The sequence below is a fragment of the Strix aluco genome, chromosome 4 (genome assembly GCF_031877795.1).
Source record: "Strix aluco isolate bStrAlu1 chromosome 4, bStrAlu1.hap1, whole genome shotgun sequence".
In the NCBI taxonomy this organism is placed as follows: Eukaryota; Metazoa; Chordata; class Aves; order Strigiformes; family Strigidae; genus Strix; species Strix aluco.
Window position 1 is genome coordinate 95,108,121 of NC_133934.1, and position 16,845 is coordinate 95,124,965.

General features: G+C 36.8%; 1 protein-coding gene across 24 annotated transcripts in view; it reads right to left on the reverse strand.

Moving 5' to 3' along the window:
* GPHN (gephyrin) overlaps positions 1–16,845 on the reverse strand; it is a 303,549-nt gene that overhangs the window by 32,544 nt on the left and 254,160 nt on the right. For all 24 annotated transcript variants that reach the window (XR_012623280.1, XR_012623279.1, XR_012623278.1 and 21 more), the window contains 3 exons: positions 10,514–10,606; positions 7,059–7,114; positions 2,027–2,146 (listed from right to left, as the gene is read on the reverse strand). Coding sequence is in view for 21 of the 24 variants with exons in the window: in XM_074824459.1 (XP_074680560.1) it covers positions 2,027–2,146; positions 7,059–7,114; positions 10,514–10,606 (269 nt within the window). In the remaining 3 variants the exon portion in view is untranslated. The remainder of the gene's footprint in view (positions 1–2,026; positions 2,147–7,058; positions 7,115–10,513; positions 10,607–16,845) is intronic.

Consider the following 16,845-nt stretch of genomic DNA (forward strand, 5'->3'; position numbering starts at 1 on the left):
TAACATATTAATTAAACTATACTAATTATTTATGTACAGGATTAGCTGAGTCGCATATTCAAGGACAAGTAGAAACTGAAGAGTTCTACCTCACACTTACAGGCAGAAAAAGGAAGTTGAAAGAGGCTGACATTTGCTAAAAAATCCAGAGTTTAAGCACATAGCCAAATAATCTGTTCTCACATGCAGAGGAGAACATCCACAGAAAAAGTGGAATCCAGGAAGAAGACAGTCATCCAAAGAAGTAGAAAATAACAGGTTATCATGTATGTTGCTCTGCAATGTGATAGTCCTTTCTTATGATGAGGTGGGCAATGGCCACAGAAAATTTGCTCAGTGAGGCTAGCGGAACAATTAACAAGCAGTGAATTAACAGTGTATTTTACGGGAAGATATAATCTACACACACACATCTGTAACCTCAAAGCAGGACTGACTCAATAAAATCTGTTAGGAAGAAGGCCAGCCTAGACAGCTTGCTGACTTCATCAGACGCAAAAATCCATGCATTTACAGTAATAAGGCATGAGAAAGGATCATGAGAGTATGTTTCAGTTTTTGCTGTCTTCATCAGCTTTGAATACTAGAATTCATCTGCTTATAGCCCAGCTGCAATCGCAACGCTAGCACTGAGCTATGGCGAAGTGGAACAGCTTGTCAGAACAGCAGCAGAGGAGCAAAGGCTGATTTGAGCAGAGAACCATGCACACACTTCATTCCAAATCTGAACTTGGAAGTTGTGTCAATAAGAGACTATCTTCTTGCCTTAAAATCCGTTAGATGATGGCAAACATGACGATGGTGTCCTGAAATCACAGCTGGGTAAGTGAAGGTAATGATTCAAAAGGAATTTTCTGAACACAAAGGAAGTCTAAGATGGACTGTTTTGGATACAGTTGTGTATAGACAGCTCATGTGCTTCATCAAAAAACACATTTTACTCTGTTAAGACATCTGTGTCTACAGAATTAGTACTACAGTACTCATTTTTTCTGTGGTATTTTTCAGCATCTGCAAGGTAGAGTGCGAATATGATTTATAGGCATGCTGGAAAATCTGTTCAAATTAAACAGCTAAGACTATGATCTGGGGGAATATGCACCTTATCCATTTCCTGGTTTTCAGAGGTCTTAAATTCAGAAATTTTCTCATTTTAAAAGAAAACAGAGGTGTATTGAAGAAACTTAGTTATGGTTTAAAAAAAATGTGTGTGTGGGGGGGCACTTACTTCCCCTGTTACATAATAAAGAACCTTATTCTAAACATATGCATTTATTGTAAGTTATGTGCACAAGACATATTCTCCAAAATCCACCAAATTCACCTTTGCTGAAATAAGACCAACTCTGGTAATACAGAACTATCTTCATAGCATAGTCCAGAATAATCCAAGTCATCCCATGGATTTTGCAGCACTTAAACCAGTTCATTTTCTCACAGAAAATCCTATTCAGCTTTAATTACATCAGTGGTAATGCTGCACTGTAATATTTCAATGCATTATTCTGGGATCAATATGTATTTTAAGAAAACTTTTCGCCTCCTTACTTGGTGAGTTAGGAGACCTTTTCAAGTCCTCATTTTGCTGAGTTTCAGGATGATCCTGAAATATAAAGAAGATTGCTCTACTGCTAAATGTGAGCTCAGTAGAAAAGAAGGAAATATAATGTCTGATTGCCACTCTGTATTTTAAAATGTGAATACACTAGGCACTCAAATGGGTCTGTAGTTATGGATCTCCAGGAGGCATTTGCCTTTGACTCAAATCATGCTCCTGAATACTTTGTTGTCAGCATTCAACAACTGTGATGAAGAACCATTGTCAGGAAAGTTAGGTCTGTGGTACTGTTATAACAGCCTGAAAAAGTGAGTAGAATTGCCACTAGGAACTGATGTGAAAATCCTCAAACTTCTGAGATTAACAGAAGAGCTTTCCCATAGGACTATCTTTTATATTTACAGGATCGTATCATGAGCCATTTTCTGCTTCACACAGAAGAAAAATGAGTTTTAACTTGTGACTCACATCATCTGATTCCCTGATGAGCTCTGTATCTTCCACTTGCACCACTGCATCAGCACCACATGGAATTGGAGCACCGGTTGTAACGCGCATTACCTGACCAGGCATCACGGTCTGAGTTGGCTGAAAAATAAACAAACAAAAATTAAGTTACTTTTGAAAAGTCTCAAACCATTTGAACTTTATGGAAGTAATCTGAAAAGCTAGAATTCTTATTTGAGGCATGACTCTTCATATACTGCTAGTGATATCAACAGGTATAAACTCCAATATTTAAAGTTCATTAGGTCATTGCTTCAGATTTGGCTTTTTTTTATATGGTTACATATTAGGTAGCTTCAGATTTTTTCCCTTAGATTTCTATCACAAGAATAACTTTCAGAATAAGTAATATACTGATACTCTGGTTGGCTCAGAAAAATAACTGGCTCAGAAATATAAGTTAGATGGTGACCTTCTAGAAACTTGTACGAGCAAAAATCTAAAAATGTTCTCTGTACATAAATATTTTTGCAGAGTACTCTGGTCCCCAAGGTCGAAATTTCTTTGTTTTAGTTTGGTTGGGTTTTTGTTCTGTTTTGTTTTACCAGCACACTATATATGGAAAACCCGCAGCTTGTAAGAAACGTAATGTAACCAGCTGCTTCATTTTTAAGCAGATTTTCTCATACTGAGAGCCAGCTCAACACTAGTTCACATAGAATATATATCTTTGTGAGGGTCAGTTTAGCAAGGCCTAAAATTGATAATATTTTACAATTATGTAAAGTCATAATACATTACAAAGTTTCAGCAGAAGCAATACAAAGAACAGAAAAATATCAGAACAACATGATAAAACAAATGACATGGGTTTCAATAAAATTTCTCATCAGGCAGCCTGTTTTAATACACTGTAATTTGACCATAACCACCTAAGAAATAAATAACTAAAACAAAAATCTTTCTAAAGAAATGCAACTAAAAGAAGCTGGTATGATGATTGAGATTTCATTGCTGGAATATGAATGCTTGCTCCCCACAGCACTTTAGTAAGCCCAACTTGTTTTGGCTTTACTGTTATTAGTGAACATGTGCTACACAGAGATCCACACAGCTGTGATCAGACCAACATATTCTGTAGGTGTCACACATATAATTCATGTGCAGATGGATTCTAAATTCCATATGCAGCACTGGAACGTGTCCAGGACTTCTCAGACTGAGATTAGGATGGATTTGATAGCAATTCACAGACCTGCAAGCAGCACTGCCCAAGCACTACTACCTGCTCCTGCCCAGCAGGCAGTTACTCCATAACTTTTGACAGGATGATGTTAAGACATCTGCAAATTCTAGACCGGTGGCCAATGTTTCAGCTGTGTAAAGCTGTGTTTGCCTTGTCCGTTCTTCTACTCCATTTCAGCACGGTCATAACCTCTGAAATGTGAGTATTACTTTGAAATGTGTGTATTTCAAAGGCGGCTCACTGGGACAGAAGCCCTAGGGAGAGGCTGGAAATGGTTTGTACCTGGTTTACCATAGTACCACAGGGACCTACGTATCCCAGGAAACAACTGAGCCTGGAGTTGATTGAATCCTGACCCTTTTCTAAGAGTAGCAGAAATCTAACATCCTTTGAAAAGAACATAAATAAAATGCTGAAGTAAACTAAAAAAAAAAGATCACACTTGCCATATGTCATGGTTAGTGTGCTTTTAGGGCAAGATTCATGTTATCCTAAAATAGGTATCTAAAAACAGATGACATAAAAATAATTTTTTAAAAAAATGGTATTTATTTCTCACCACTGACTATGCAAGGAGCTGTGGTTGAACAGCTGAGATGCTTCCATTTATACTGAAGATGCTTAAAAGTGAAAATAAGTGTGTTATTTTGATATTTATAAAAACAATTTTTAGAGCAAAAATGTATTGCATAAAAAAATTCTTCCATTTAAAAAGCATTTTTTGGGCATCAAGAACCACAAAGAATACAAAATGTCTAGGACTTTGCTAGAAATCAGTGCCTATGCTGATAAAATGCTCTGTAACTGTCCATGCCTTTGGAGTTTATTACTAGATGAGTTAATTTTTTGAGGTGTAATGATGTGAAACATTTAAACAAATTTATGATACAATAACAGTTGCTTTTAGAATTGGTTTCTCATATATTTAATTCCTTTTTTGTCCTTTGAGTATTTGATCAGATTAATTTTATGAACAGAAGTCAACTATCAGATTTGTGTGTGAATCTCCAGGGCCGTGTTCTTCTGTGAAAGGAAATGATTCCTTCTCAGAAAGCATATGAAAGTACAACAATTTCACAGCAGCTCTTTCAAAGGCCTTTGAGATCTCACACTTACCTGGAATAAGGCAGTATTGGGTTCTGTCTTTTGCCTTCATCACTGATAATCTATTTAATGTTAGTCACTGAATAAAAACCAGAAATAATCTTCACTGAATAAAACCCAGAAATAATCTATTGAGCACAGCCCCCATCTCAGGCATTTTCTCTTGCACATGATTACACCTCTCTCATGTGATTTACAATGAATGACCCATGCTCCTTTCTGTAAAAAGGCCCAAGTTAATGGAAAGGTGAAAAATGCCTCTTTTCCATCCTATATTATAGCTGCTTTGTCACAGTGCCTCTTACAAACAGCTTTAGAAAGTCTTCCAGGAAATGCTAAGCTCCAGCTATGCAAGTCTATAGGAAGAAAATAATTGCTCCCCATGGTTTTGTTTTTCACACAGGGGCCATGTGGATGGCTTGTGACTAGTACTCTCAAACGTGCCCTAACCTCCCCAAAGCAGGAGAGTGTCTGAAAGTTTTCCTCAATACAAAATAAAAAATGGTTGTTAACATAAACATGACCATCTGAAAATGGAAATCAGAAAATAATACACAATTTACAAACTGATATATAAATGTCCAACAATGTCTCAGTCCCATCTTCTTCTTCTCTACATAGCATTTACATAACCTTTTCCCTACAGGAGGAGCCAAATCTAAACCTATTTTGAACTCCCTGCTGTGAATCATTCTGATAATTGGTCTGTAACATGAAATGCAGAATGTTGCTGCTGAGAGTGACTGAAGGGTGAAATGAGACTGAGGAGCCTTCCAAGGCTATAAATAATTTCTTGGGAAGGAGATGAGCCTGAAGATGTGTTGGCCCAGGAAAAAAACTTTGACCAATTATTCAGAGGTCAACAGCCTCCTTTTTCTAACTTGCCACTGGTATTTCCAGAATTATTCTCTCTCTGTGTGCCTCCTCCCACCCAATTTTTGTTCCTTGCCAGAGAGGTTTCCCATTCGCATTAATCTGGGAGGACAGACTGTCCCTGCAGAGAGACATTTGTGAGCTCTTGAATTTTGCAAGAGGGAAGCAAGCTTTCATTTGCACTTTTATCCTTTGTACAAACCTGCTGAACTGATTAGGACACTGAAACCCTTTAGACTTGTGGGCAGTTCTCCCCATTAGACCCAGCTTCAATAGTACTGTTTTTAAGCACCACTGTGCTATGATAATTTTAACTAGCGAAATGATAATATTGATGACAGGTGAATAATGATAGGAGTGATAATTCAACAGGTTGCTTTGCTGTTTCTTGCTATTTTATAGTTACCATAAAAAGGGTTGTAGAAATAGTTGACAGTCTTTTGGATTCTGGACTAACACTTGAAAACGCAGACAGAAGGGCTAAAAATCCAAGGCAGGTGAAAGAACTGCGGAATTCATTAGTTTGCTTTTTTTAGTATTTAAAATAATTTTACGTTTTGTGTAACAGATTCATTAATCTAAGTTCACGTGAATATCAGTATTGAGAAGATGTCTATTACACCACAGTATAATTCATGACAATGGATGGGAACTACAGCAAAAATTATTTTCACAGTTGTCTGTATCTATCATGATTAGCCAAATTAAATGTCTATTATATATTTAGAGGCAGTTCAACTCCATTTAAAAAAAAATGTAATAATCCTGCAACTGGTAATAATTCTAAAACCTGAAACAACTTTACAACTTTTGAAATACATCTATTTCACTTGGACTTTTTCATCTAGCAGTCAAAGTGGCCACACTGTAGAAACATTAAAACTGATCAATCCTTTGTTTTGCCTGTTACTCATTCCCTTTCTCCATCATTTCACATACAATACACAGAATTATAAACTGGGACTTGAAATAGTTGGAGAAACATTTTGGACTAACCCATGATCTCCTGAACAGAAAGTAGTGGGTATAATGAAATTGACAGAATAATAGAAGTGGTTGAACAGAACGGATTTCCCCCCCCCCCCATTACTCTAGTATTAATGCAGGAATTTCATAAAAAGTACTCTTGTGTTTGAGAACAAATCACAAATTGTTTCTATTCATGAATATTTATACAGCACAGCAGGTCATGAATGGGTGCTGCCCCGACTCGCTCTTAAACTCAATCCATGTATCTGCTAAGGTGCACAAACACTTTTGATTTAACAAACAAATAAAAGAGCAATACCACAAACCAGGCTACTGCCAGGCTTCCTCAATATTGTTCTGATCATTACCTATCTTTAAAGGCTTCATACAAAATTCTTACACTTTGTTTTGCAGGTATCAGTGTGAAATATGTGAGCAGCTTGTGGAAACAGTTATTGGGCTGATGTCCCTTTAAAAATCTGTCAGCAAGAAGGAGTTAAATCATGGTTTTCTCTGTTTATGAATTGTAACACCACTAGAAACCTTATGTCCTCTCACATTGTACTAGGGCAGAACATTACTGTATGCACTCCTATCGGACATGTCAGCACAATAGTCTGAAGTATTTTGGGATATCCTTGTTAGTTCCTTATGTAACTGTACTACCTCACTTTCTGAAATCATGTCCCAAGGCACATAGCAGGAGGGTAGGTACAGCGGTGTCCTACTTCACGCCACCTCCAAAAATATTGAGTTTTCGAGCACTAGCAAGGCTTCTAAAAATACAAAGGAGCATCTTACAAAAGAAAAATACATTAAAAACAAAAAAAAAAAAAAAAAGAGAAAAGAAATTGTGCTCACCTGCTCACCAGCCTGGGATTCCCCTATGATGAATCGATCTCCTGGGCCATCAGCAGCTGTTAAGATGGACAATAAAAATGGTAAAGGCCGAACCAAAACAAATGATGGCATTAGAAATTAAGAACAGAACCACCAAAGAATGATCTAAGATTCTGTTCTTCAGTGTCAGCATGACAACGGTTATAGAAGTTTTGCAAACATTTTACATTTTAGGTCCTTTCAAGTTGTGTTTATTATTTTGAAGATTACAGGTTCTATAGTACTATTAACTGAAAATTTCTGGCCAATGTAGGATTAAGTAAAAGGAGATTAGGAGGAATTACGTTAATAACAAAGATTTAAGAGTGTTCATGAGATTATTTTTATAAAAATGTCCACTGTGAGCTTTTTCTATGTGAAACGAACACGGGGGAATCACATAGTTTGTAAGCATATTATGTATCTTTCTTCTAGACAACAATGGAATATTGATATTTCTAGATTCTATCTCTGCCTTTGGAGGAAAACTTGGACAAGTGCAGTGGTTACAGATTGTGTAGATGACCAACACGTTTGGCACTTTCGGAAAAGCACTAGGGCTAAGATAATGCAACTTGGACTGCCACATTAGAAATGTAATTTTAGATAGCACTGAACTAGTTACCTTATACCTTTCACTGAAGCCATTCTGAAAATTAAAAGTCAGAGATCATTGATTTAACAACCTGAAAGTCTCCAGGACTTCTAATTTAGACAAATCTGTATTTTTACAGGAACGACAAAGGCACCATTAGTAACAAATGTTAAGCTTCTGCCTGCCTCAAAGGTCTTTAAGCAAGTTGCATTAGTGGTATTATAGGCTCTACCATGGTATAAAGCATGTGTGGAGCACAAGCAACTGTGCCTGTCCAAGCACAGCAGGCATGACATCAAGAACGTTCAGACAAACTGGGTTCATACAATGACATTTAAAGATGTCTTTTTATTAATTTTGAATCTGTAACTGTAAAAGTTGATTTCCCAGAGATGAAGACTAACAGTGACAGCCTTTGTCTTAATACCTTCTGGTTTATTTCAAAAGTCCAGAATACACAGCTAGATAACCTTATTGTATTGAGAAAAATTGCTTTCAGGAAGGTTGTCCATTCAGTCCGTATAATGATTCATCACATTTGTACTTACACATCAGCTGCAACTGCAGATTATGATCTATGGTACTTACATCATGAGTAACTTAACTTTAAAAGCCTATCAAACAGCCTAATCTATGAGCTTTAGAACAAATTCTAAAATAAGAAAGTTGAAAAGGACTCTTTAACTACCTGTCTTTGAACAATGCATATAATACTATTGAATACAGTTGTCAGACCTTCACTGAAAAAAATGCACTGGGATCATCCATCAAAAGAAGAGAAAAAATTCCCTAATAGCTAAATTATTTTAAACCTGATAAAATACTACTGAATTGGATTTTATTCCCCCATTAATAATGATATGGAGACAAAGTTTACAGGTGATGTACAACTGATATAGCTTGAAAAAAGCAGTTGAGGTTTTGGGTAGACAGATTTATGTGACTGAAAGCTAAACCTTTGGTGTTTTGTACAAAATATCTGTTAATGTAGTCAATATTATTTCTGTCTACAAGCTTTGTTTCTCATATCCCAAGATAACAGGTGGGAAGGGAAAGGGGGAGGGAAAGGGGAATATTTCAGTTGGAAGGCATTGGAAGGGACCTACAATAACGTAGTCCAACTGCCTGACTACTTCAGGGCTGACCAAGAGCCAAAGCGTGTTATTAAGGGCATTGTCCAAATGCCTCTTAAACACCTGACAGGCTTGGGGCATCGACCACCTCTCTAGAAAGCCTGTTCCATTGTTTGGCCACCCTCTCAGTAAAGAAATGCTTCCTATCGTCCAGTCCAAACCTTCCCTGGCACAGCTTTGAACCACTCCCACGCGTCCTGTCACTGGATACCCAGGAGAAAAGATCAGCACCTCCCTCTCCATGTCCCCTCCTCAGGAAGCCATAGAAAGTGATGAGGTTGCCCCTCAGCCTCCTTTTCTCCAAGTTAGACAAACCCAAAGTCTTTAGCTGCTCCTCACAGGACATGCCTTCCAGTCCCTTCACCAGCTTGGCTGCCCTCCTCTGTATGCATTCAAGTACCTTACTTTATTTGAATCCACCACCAAAATTAGGGTCTTGTGTGTTGGTTCTGACAGAAGTTTTTGAAAATGGCATTCATGATCATTCTGTGTGTTTACTGAGATTGTACTTGTGCTTTCCCTTAGCCTTACAATTGGGTTGCAAGACAGCATTTGATTCATCCCAAGGTCCTTGTCAGTCAGCACTCAGAGCTTTCCCTCTCAGCTTTTCTCAGCGTTGTATCACCTGTATTTCTCTGGCTACATCTGCACTCCCTTGCCGCTATGACTGGTCATTTCGGTCTGCCTGTCTCTCACACACATAGCTGACAGACAGCTGCAGTCAAACTAATCTTGTAGACCTGGAATTTTATTTTTATATCAAATCCATGGGGAAGCTATTGGACTACATCCATTGCCTGCATTTGCAGACAGTCTATTTCATGGACAAGTGGCTTTCTATTGTTTCAGCTGCCAGTAACAAACAAGATACTGTAATGTCCCTAGAAGAAAGTTGGCTATTGTGTCCAGATTTCAACATGGTGGTACAATGATTCAACCCCCACCACAATGAAATCACTGCTAGTATAATGTTCAATCATACATATTTTAATTTTCCTTCATAGATATCTGAGGTGAATATTATTAGTCTTACTTTACAAAGGGAAAAACTGAGGCACAGAGAAGCAACTTGCTCAAAATCATGCAGCACCTACTGGCAAAGCAGAGAATGGATTCAGGTCTCCTGGGAAACCACTCACTGCTTGCTCCGTAAAGTCACACTACTCATTTTATTTATATACAGCAACTGTAATATTTTCAAAGTCAAAATGAGATTTTTCTTTTGAGGTGCTTCCATAAGAGTACATTCTGATATGTATTTTTGAAAATTCTCTAATGCTATCATAAAATAATTCCCAAATAGGAAGCTGGATCAGTGACAGTTCAACAAAGTAACAGATATATGAGAAACTCCCAATTAAATCAACCACAGAGGAATAGAAGAAGAATCTGTCATTCAGAAACAGATGTTCTATTACTCTCCTGAATTCTTTATGTTTCCAAGAAACTCACTAGCAACACAAGTGCATGTCTATGAGTACACATGGATGTGCATTTGCTTGTGTACATATGAATCCACCTAAAAGACCTGAATTCAACTTTATGGTCTTCCTTCAAGACAGCTGCATTCCATGTAACTGTGACTTCAGCAATGATCTGAATCAAATCTCAACCAAAATAACCATTGGTGAATCCAAAATAGGTGAACTAACATGTTATAAAGTGGTTTTACAGGCACTATACTGCATGTCTACGAAGTGAGTGTTTACCTCTGACAGCGTAGCCATCTTTTACTGATGCTGGAAATGGTGGTAGATTATCTTTTGCATATACATCTTGAGCAAGGACTCGGCCCATTCCATCTAGAAAAGAGAAAAGACCATGCTCCATGTCATTACAGCTAAAGAAAGGGGAAAAAAAGCAAACAGCAGTGTGCTCTGATGTATGAAATGTATGTGACATGAATAGATCTCTCAGGTTTTTGATTTCTGCCTCTACATAAATGAAAAAAGACGGGAATCTGAAACTACTGTTGAAAGATTTGTTCAGTAAGTCTGTGTTCCTGGTTATGGTGAAATTGCTGACAGTAGATCTGAATGCCAAGTACCCAATCCAGAGGTAATAGCTCTGATATAGGATCAGACAAAAAAACCCAAAGTATTTATTTCTTCAGGACAAGTTTTTCTCCTGAAATCTCTTACAAAATCATACTTTCCTGTATTTCAGTTTTTTTAAAAAAAGTTGTTTTTTTTAAAAGCTTTTAAAGTAACATTTCAAAAGAGAATCCTGTGTGCAAAAGGTGAGAAGTGATGGATTGAGCCCAGAGGACTCAATGTAAACAGTAATGATGGATAAGTTTCCATAAATTGACACAGAAGTTTTGCAATAGATTAGCTTTGCCTAATTGCTGAGTGCATTTCTGCTTAATGGAGGGTGAGTGCACATAAGTGTCAGGATTATTTATGTAAATTTACGCTGTTATAGTTCTAATTATTTTAATAGCTGTTTCAAACATACTCTTACCCTTCACTTAGCAAGTATGACTGATGAGTTGTAATTTGGCTCTGCCTCCCTGTAGAGACTGATACGAATTACTTCACCTTCAGTCAAGTGTGCACTACTTGTTTGCTTTTACGGTGCCAGCAACAGCTTTTTTTTTTAGTATGATGAAGAATATGTATCTTATCCTTTCATACAGTGGGAAAGTGAGAAAGAAGATTTATTACATGTGTGATTAGATGGACTGGGAAGGGGCACGTGGGTCAGAACTACTGAGATTGGCTTGATTCCAGTATGTCTAAGTAGAAGAAGGGAAGCTCATCTCATAATAGAGTCCACCGCTCTTAGGAGGGCATTGTGGCACAGGAAGGAAATATCCAGCTGAAAGTATGAAGGAATGAGAGGATGCGTGAATACTTCTGCCAGCAGAATTTGTGTGGATATGTACTTTATAGATTATGATCTTTCAGACATGCCAAAAAAGAGAGAGATACATAAAGTGTGTTTCTTGTTTTACAGATAGGGAAATCAATGTGGTTCTGGATTTCCTGGGAAGGCAGAAGACCTAACATTGCACACTAAACGGATAGGTTTTGTTAAAAAGTGCACCTACTTGATTTGAAAATGTTCACTTTCAGTGAAGTGGTATTATAATGGATATTATATTTTACTTATTAACACAAAGTGATTTGGTAATTAATTATAATTGTAATAACATCATTCTGCTCACATCCATATGTATCAACTTTCAGCCTGAGGTGAATATTTATGTTGCATTTTTGAAAAGGGTATTGCCAGGAAAATGCTGATAAAACCAGTTGAAACAGCTAGAAAAGCACTTCTGCGTTGGCTATTAATATGTCTGTGCATCACTGCATATCACTGTCTATGATACACAATATAGAAGTTATTAGAAAGCTCATGAAAGCTTGTACACTTGCACTGAAAAAAAGAATGCAGACACAGACATTTAAATTACACCACAGAAAAGGCAGCTATCAAAGGCCTAGTAAAGACACCCTCTGTTCATAGATGTACAAAATCTCATACAAAAGCGATGCTTCTAATTTTAGCAGGTATGTTGTGTCTTCATTTTACTTCTTGTCTGCATGCAAAATCACACCAATTAGAGCAAAGTTGAACAGTATGTTCCTGGCATTCTGCCATGCAATATTTGAAGAGAATAAATGGCCAGACGGTAGCAGGAATGAATTTCATTACAGGGAGAAAAATGTAAGAATTATTTGCTGAAGCCTTAGGCATTTAAAATGAAGCAAGTCAGCAACTAAAGGATAATCTGAAGTACCTCTGTACTCTCCTTTATTTGAGCAATTATTTTAGAAATACACTGGTTGACCTTATTTTGATTAATTGTAATTCAAAAAAGATGTTATGAAATATTTTAATGTCATCAAACTGCCCCTTGTGATGCCCATAGCTTTCTGATTCTAACACAAAATGGAGAATTACATTAAACTCACTTTTCAAACTTGGGTATTTTCTAAAGCTTAGCTGCTGAAACTGGTACGGTTCTGTGAAGAATTTTGATTTCTCTGGGTATTGGTACTGGGATAAAGTAGTGAGACTGGTACTGTACTAGAGGTGATGGATTTGCTCCCATTTTGTAAATATTGCCCTGGTAACATTTCAGTGTGATATGAAAAGGCAATGCTATCAAAACAATCAGCTAGTTCAAAATGAATAAGCAGAGGAAAAAAATGTCCAAGCTCTACAGAAGTTACAGGGCTCTTGGATTAGATCAGAAAAACTGCTCCGTTCTGAGGCTTAAGCCCATTAAAGTGTGGATTGCCTCTGCTTTGCATTTTTAGTATCAAACTTCTGCCTGTTCTTAGTTTCAGAAGAATAATCATGATCATGCTGTATGAAAATTTAACCTTATATATCCACAGAGCAATGTTCAGGTAACTGCATTTATCTGGAATAAAAGGCTAACTGGGGGCTTTGTACCAGATATTGATGATGACAGGTGGGAAATACGCTTCAGATGCCTTTGGTTTATGGCACTTCTGTAAAGTGTTTTAGGACTGTTCAGTTTGTTGTTTTTTTTTCTTTTTAAATATGGAAGAGGCTAAATGATCTATACAGGCACTGACCAATGTGAAAGTCTTGTTTCAAAAGATAACTTTACTCATTCTCTCCCTTATGTTAGGAGAGAATAGATTTGAGAGATTACAGCATGCTTTGACTTAATCAAGAAAAGTCAGGACTGTACTGGTTACTTGTACAGACTAACATTCATCAGCTTTATTTATAAGGATGATTATGATGTAACATGTTTAGTAATGCAAATAAATCAGATTAAAATTAATTAGGTAATTTGTTAATGAAAGAAATTGCAATCCTAGGATTTAAAACATTTCACTTTCCTTACAGAGAAATTGTGCTCCTGAAAGATAATTTTCAGGAGCTCACTGTTAATTCAAAACACAAAACCACAAAGAAAACAAACAGAGCACAAGACTGCTTTACTGAGTATGGTTAGTTGGGATTCAGACCTCCAGGACTACATTTCTATTATCTCCTGAAATTACAGGTATATTAACTGAAAAATAAATGCATACATAACTAAATGAAAAACTGTTTCTTAATTCATTGTATTCTTCAAAAGCAACATTTTTTAGCAAACTGACATATATGTGTGTGCATGCACACACACATATACATATATATGCGTGCATGCACACACACATATACATATATATGCCTACACAAAAAAATCCTATATATTTGTCTGTATAACACTACAGTGATCACTTAAGAACTTCAGATATCTGTAGATTAAGAGACTTGAATTTCCAGCATCACAGACACAGATGTGTCCTTCAGGATGTCTCCTAAAAGCTCAATCCTGAAATTTCATACTGTGTATTAGGAAATCTTACAGTGCTAAAAGAAGTGTATACTTGTTGAAAAAATAAATTGTAAGATACAATTTTGCACTACAGTGCAAAAATGTGAAAGAATATGTATTTGTTAGTCTTTTCACTGTTGATACAACTATGTGAATATTAAACCAAGAATATATCTCTACAGCTGATGATCTTACCATGTATCTAACTCTTATTTTGCGTGGGAGGGAAGAGGGTCATAACTGAAGTCTCTCAGCAGACTCAGAACATTATTTTTTAGAGAATAACAGTGCCAGGAATAACAATCAGTATGTTCCAGACTTAGAATCAGCCTGAATTTGATGTCAGTAATCGGTTAACATGAAGAGCAAATGGAAATACCAACTAAGATATTACAAAACATACTAGAATACCTTCTCTTACCTTGACAGCATATTTCCACGTAGTGGAATAAGAACAGAAACAATCAAATTGCCTTTTTGACAGATTAGAGTAGATAAAACTTTACAGAGAATATAAGCACTAGCTAAGACCATTCTTATCCTATACCCATTCTATCTCTGTAAGGACATTTTGAAGAGCACATAGTCTGAAAAGCATCACTCTGTTACCGGTATGATAACATTATCAGTATCAACATGAAACTGTTACTTAGTCCATACTTTGAATGGTTTTTAATATTAAAATAAATTACATGGTGAAAGCTTGTCCAAAGCACGTTGCAGCAGGAAATTAGATACACTGTGATTTTGTCTGATTTCACCATACTTCTAATGAAGAAGTTTACAAATCAGATATATGAAAAGGCTGCTACCTACAGTTGATATAAATATGTTTGCACAAAGACTGGTGTACACATAAAAATAGACAGTGATATTGTTTTATGTATCAACATATATGTAGCATGGAGGATTATGCTTATTCTCTGTCTACCTAGAAGAATATTTTTAGTCACATTTTATTAACTTCTAGGGAAAACACAGCTTCTGTCCAGAAACACAACAGCAGCAACACAAAAGTGTTGTGAAACAAGTATGTAAGTTTTCATCCAGAAGTGTAAAAGATAGGGAGATGGAGAAAAATGAAAATAAAGCTAAAAGGACAAGAGAATAAGACATTTTTATAGAATCAAGACCAAAAAATGGAAAAGTAACAGGTTATCAATACTTGTTTTCCCCTATAATCAATGCAATCCAAATTCAAGAACTTATTTCTTCACTTAGTTATGTACTAGAGGTTTAAAAAAACCCCCTATTTTTAGTTAAAAAAGAATAATAATGCTACAGTAACTTAACAGTACCTTATATAGCAAAATAAGTACATGCTGTGCTTACATTTCAGGGAGGTACATGCCAGACTTTTATCCTTTATTTCAGGAGTTCACTGTCACATACACAGCATCTATTTGGACTAAATGTACCTACCACTGTGGCTCATCATTATGTCTACAAAGGGCTGTCTTAGCAAAGACATTTAACCAACACTTATCCAAAAAGATAAAACAGCTATGCTCAGGCATTTATGCCTTAAAGCCTTCTTCTAATCTGCACACCTTATGAAAGTGTGGGGTACAATATGCATATTCTTTGTTGATCCAGTATTGGTGCTGTTCTGAATGCAGGATATGCAGCATCTTCTCAGTGATCTGCTTCCTACTACCAAGGTACAGGGGAGTGCCAGTCTCCACTTGAAGTGACTGAACACACAGGTGTGATTCTACATACCATCTGCTAAATCAGTATATCAAGATGAAAACGTCTCAAATGTTTGTGGCAGCACAAAGATTTGGTGAAGAATATGAAGACTTTGACCTTTCAAGTCAGAAGACAGAATATCCCAATCGGAAACCATTTGTACCTCTCTGCTATCTGGAGTCCCCCGATGTCCTAAACATTTTGCCTCTTGAGGCTCGAGGTTCCACTATCTCTTCATTCACCACCTTACCTTTGGAAAATCTGGAGGAATCCCTGGAGGAGGTTTCCTCTTCCCTACCTACTTTAGGATTACTTGTCAGCATGCTTCCTGTCATGGTTTTGCTCTGTGCCGAGAACACTCTCCCAGACAATGCCCAGGTCTGGTGTAAGGGGTAGCAGAAGCAAGAAAGACACCTAATAGGCATTATGAACACGCTATTTCAGGAGGGAGGATAGTTTAGTTGAATAAACATGAGAGGTGCCCTGCTAATTCCTTTTAAGGCCAGAAAATGGCTTCACCTATCCCCATTTATTTACAAGTATAGACACAGTTACAAGGTCTGACATTTTGCCTGTAGTTTGGTGCCTTTTAAGACAACCTCACTGTATAAATCAGTAACAGTTACCCTTGATTATAAAGTTTCAATAAATCAAACATTAAATGCAAGTAAACATCAGAAAAGGATCACAGGTACTGTTAGAACAGAAAGGGTAATTATGTTGTGTTTATGAGAAGAGGAGGCAAATTCTGGAATGACTAGTAGGCCAAGTAGGATCTGGAAAAACAGACTGAGACGAACTGTTAAAGATATAGACATGGAAAAATGTGACCTGGAATCAATAATCACTTTGATTTGATTATTAATCTCAGATTGGAAAGAGGGTTTAGTGAGAATCTCCCACAGTAAGAGAACAGAGTGAATGATCACAGTACAACCTGCAGCTACTTGGCATCTACAAAAGTTAAATCAACCATTGAGGCAAATGGTGGTTTCTATGTTTTAGCTTTGTTGCACATAACACAGACCAGATGAAAAT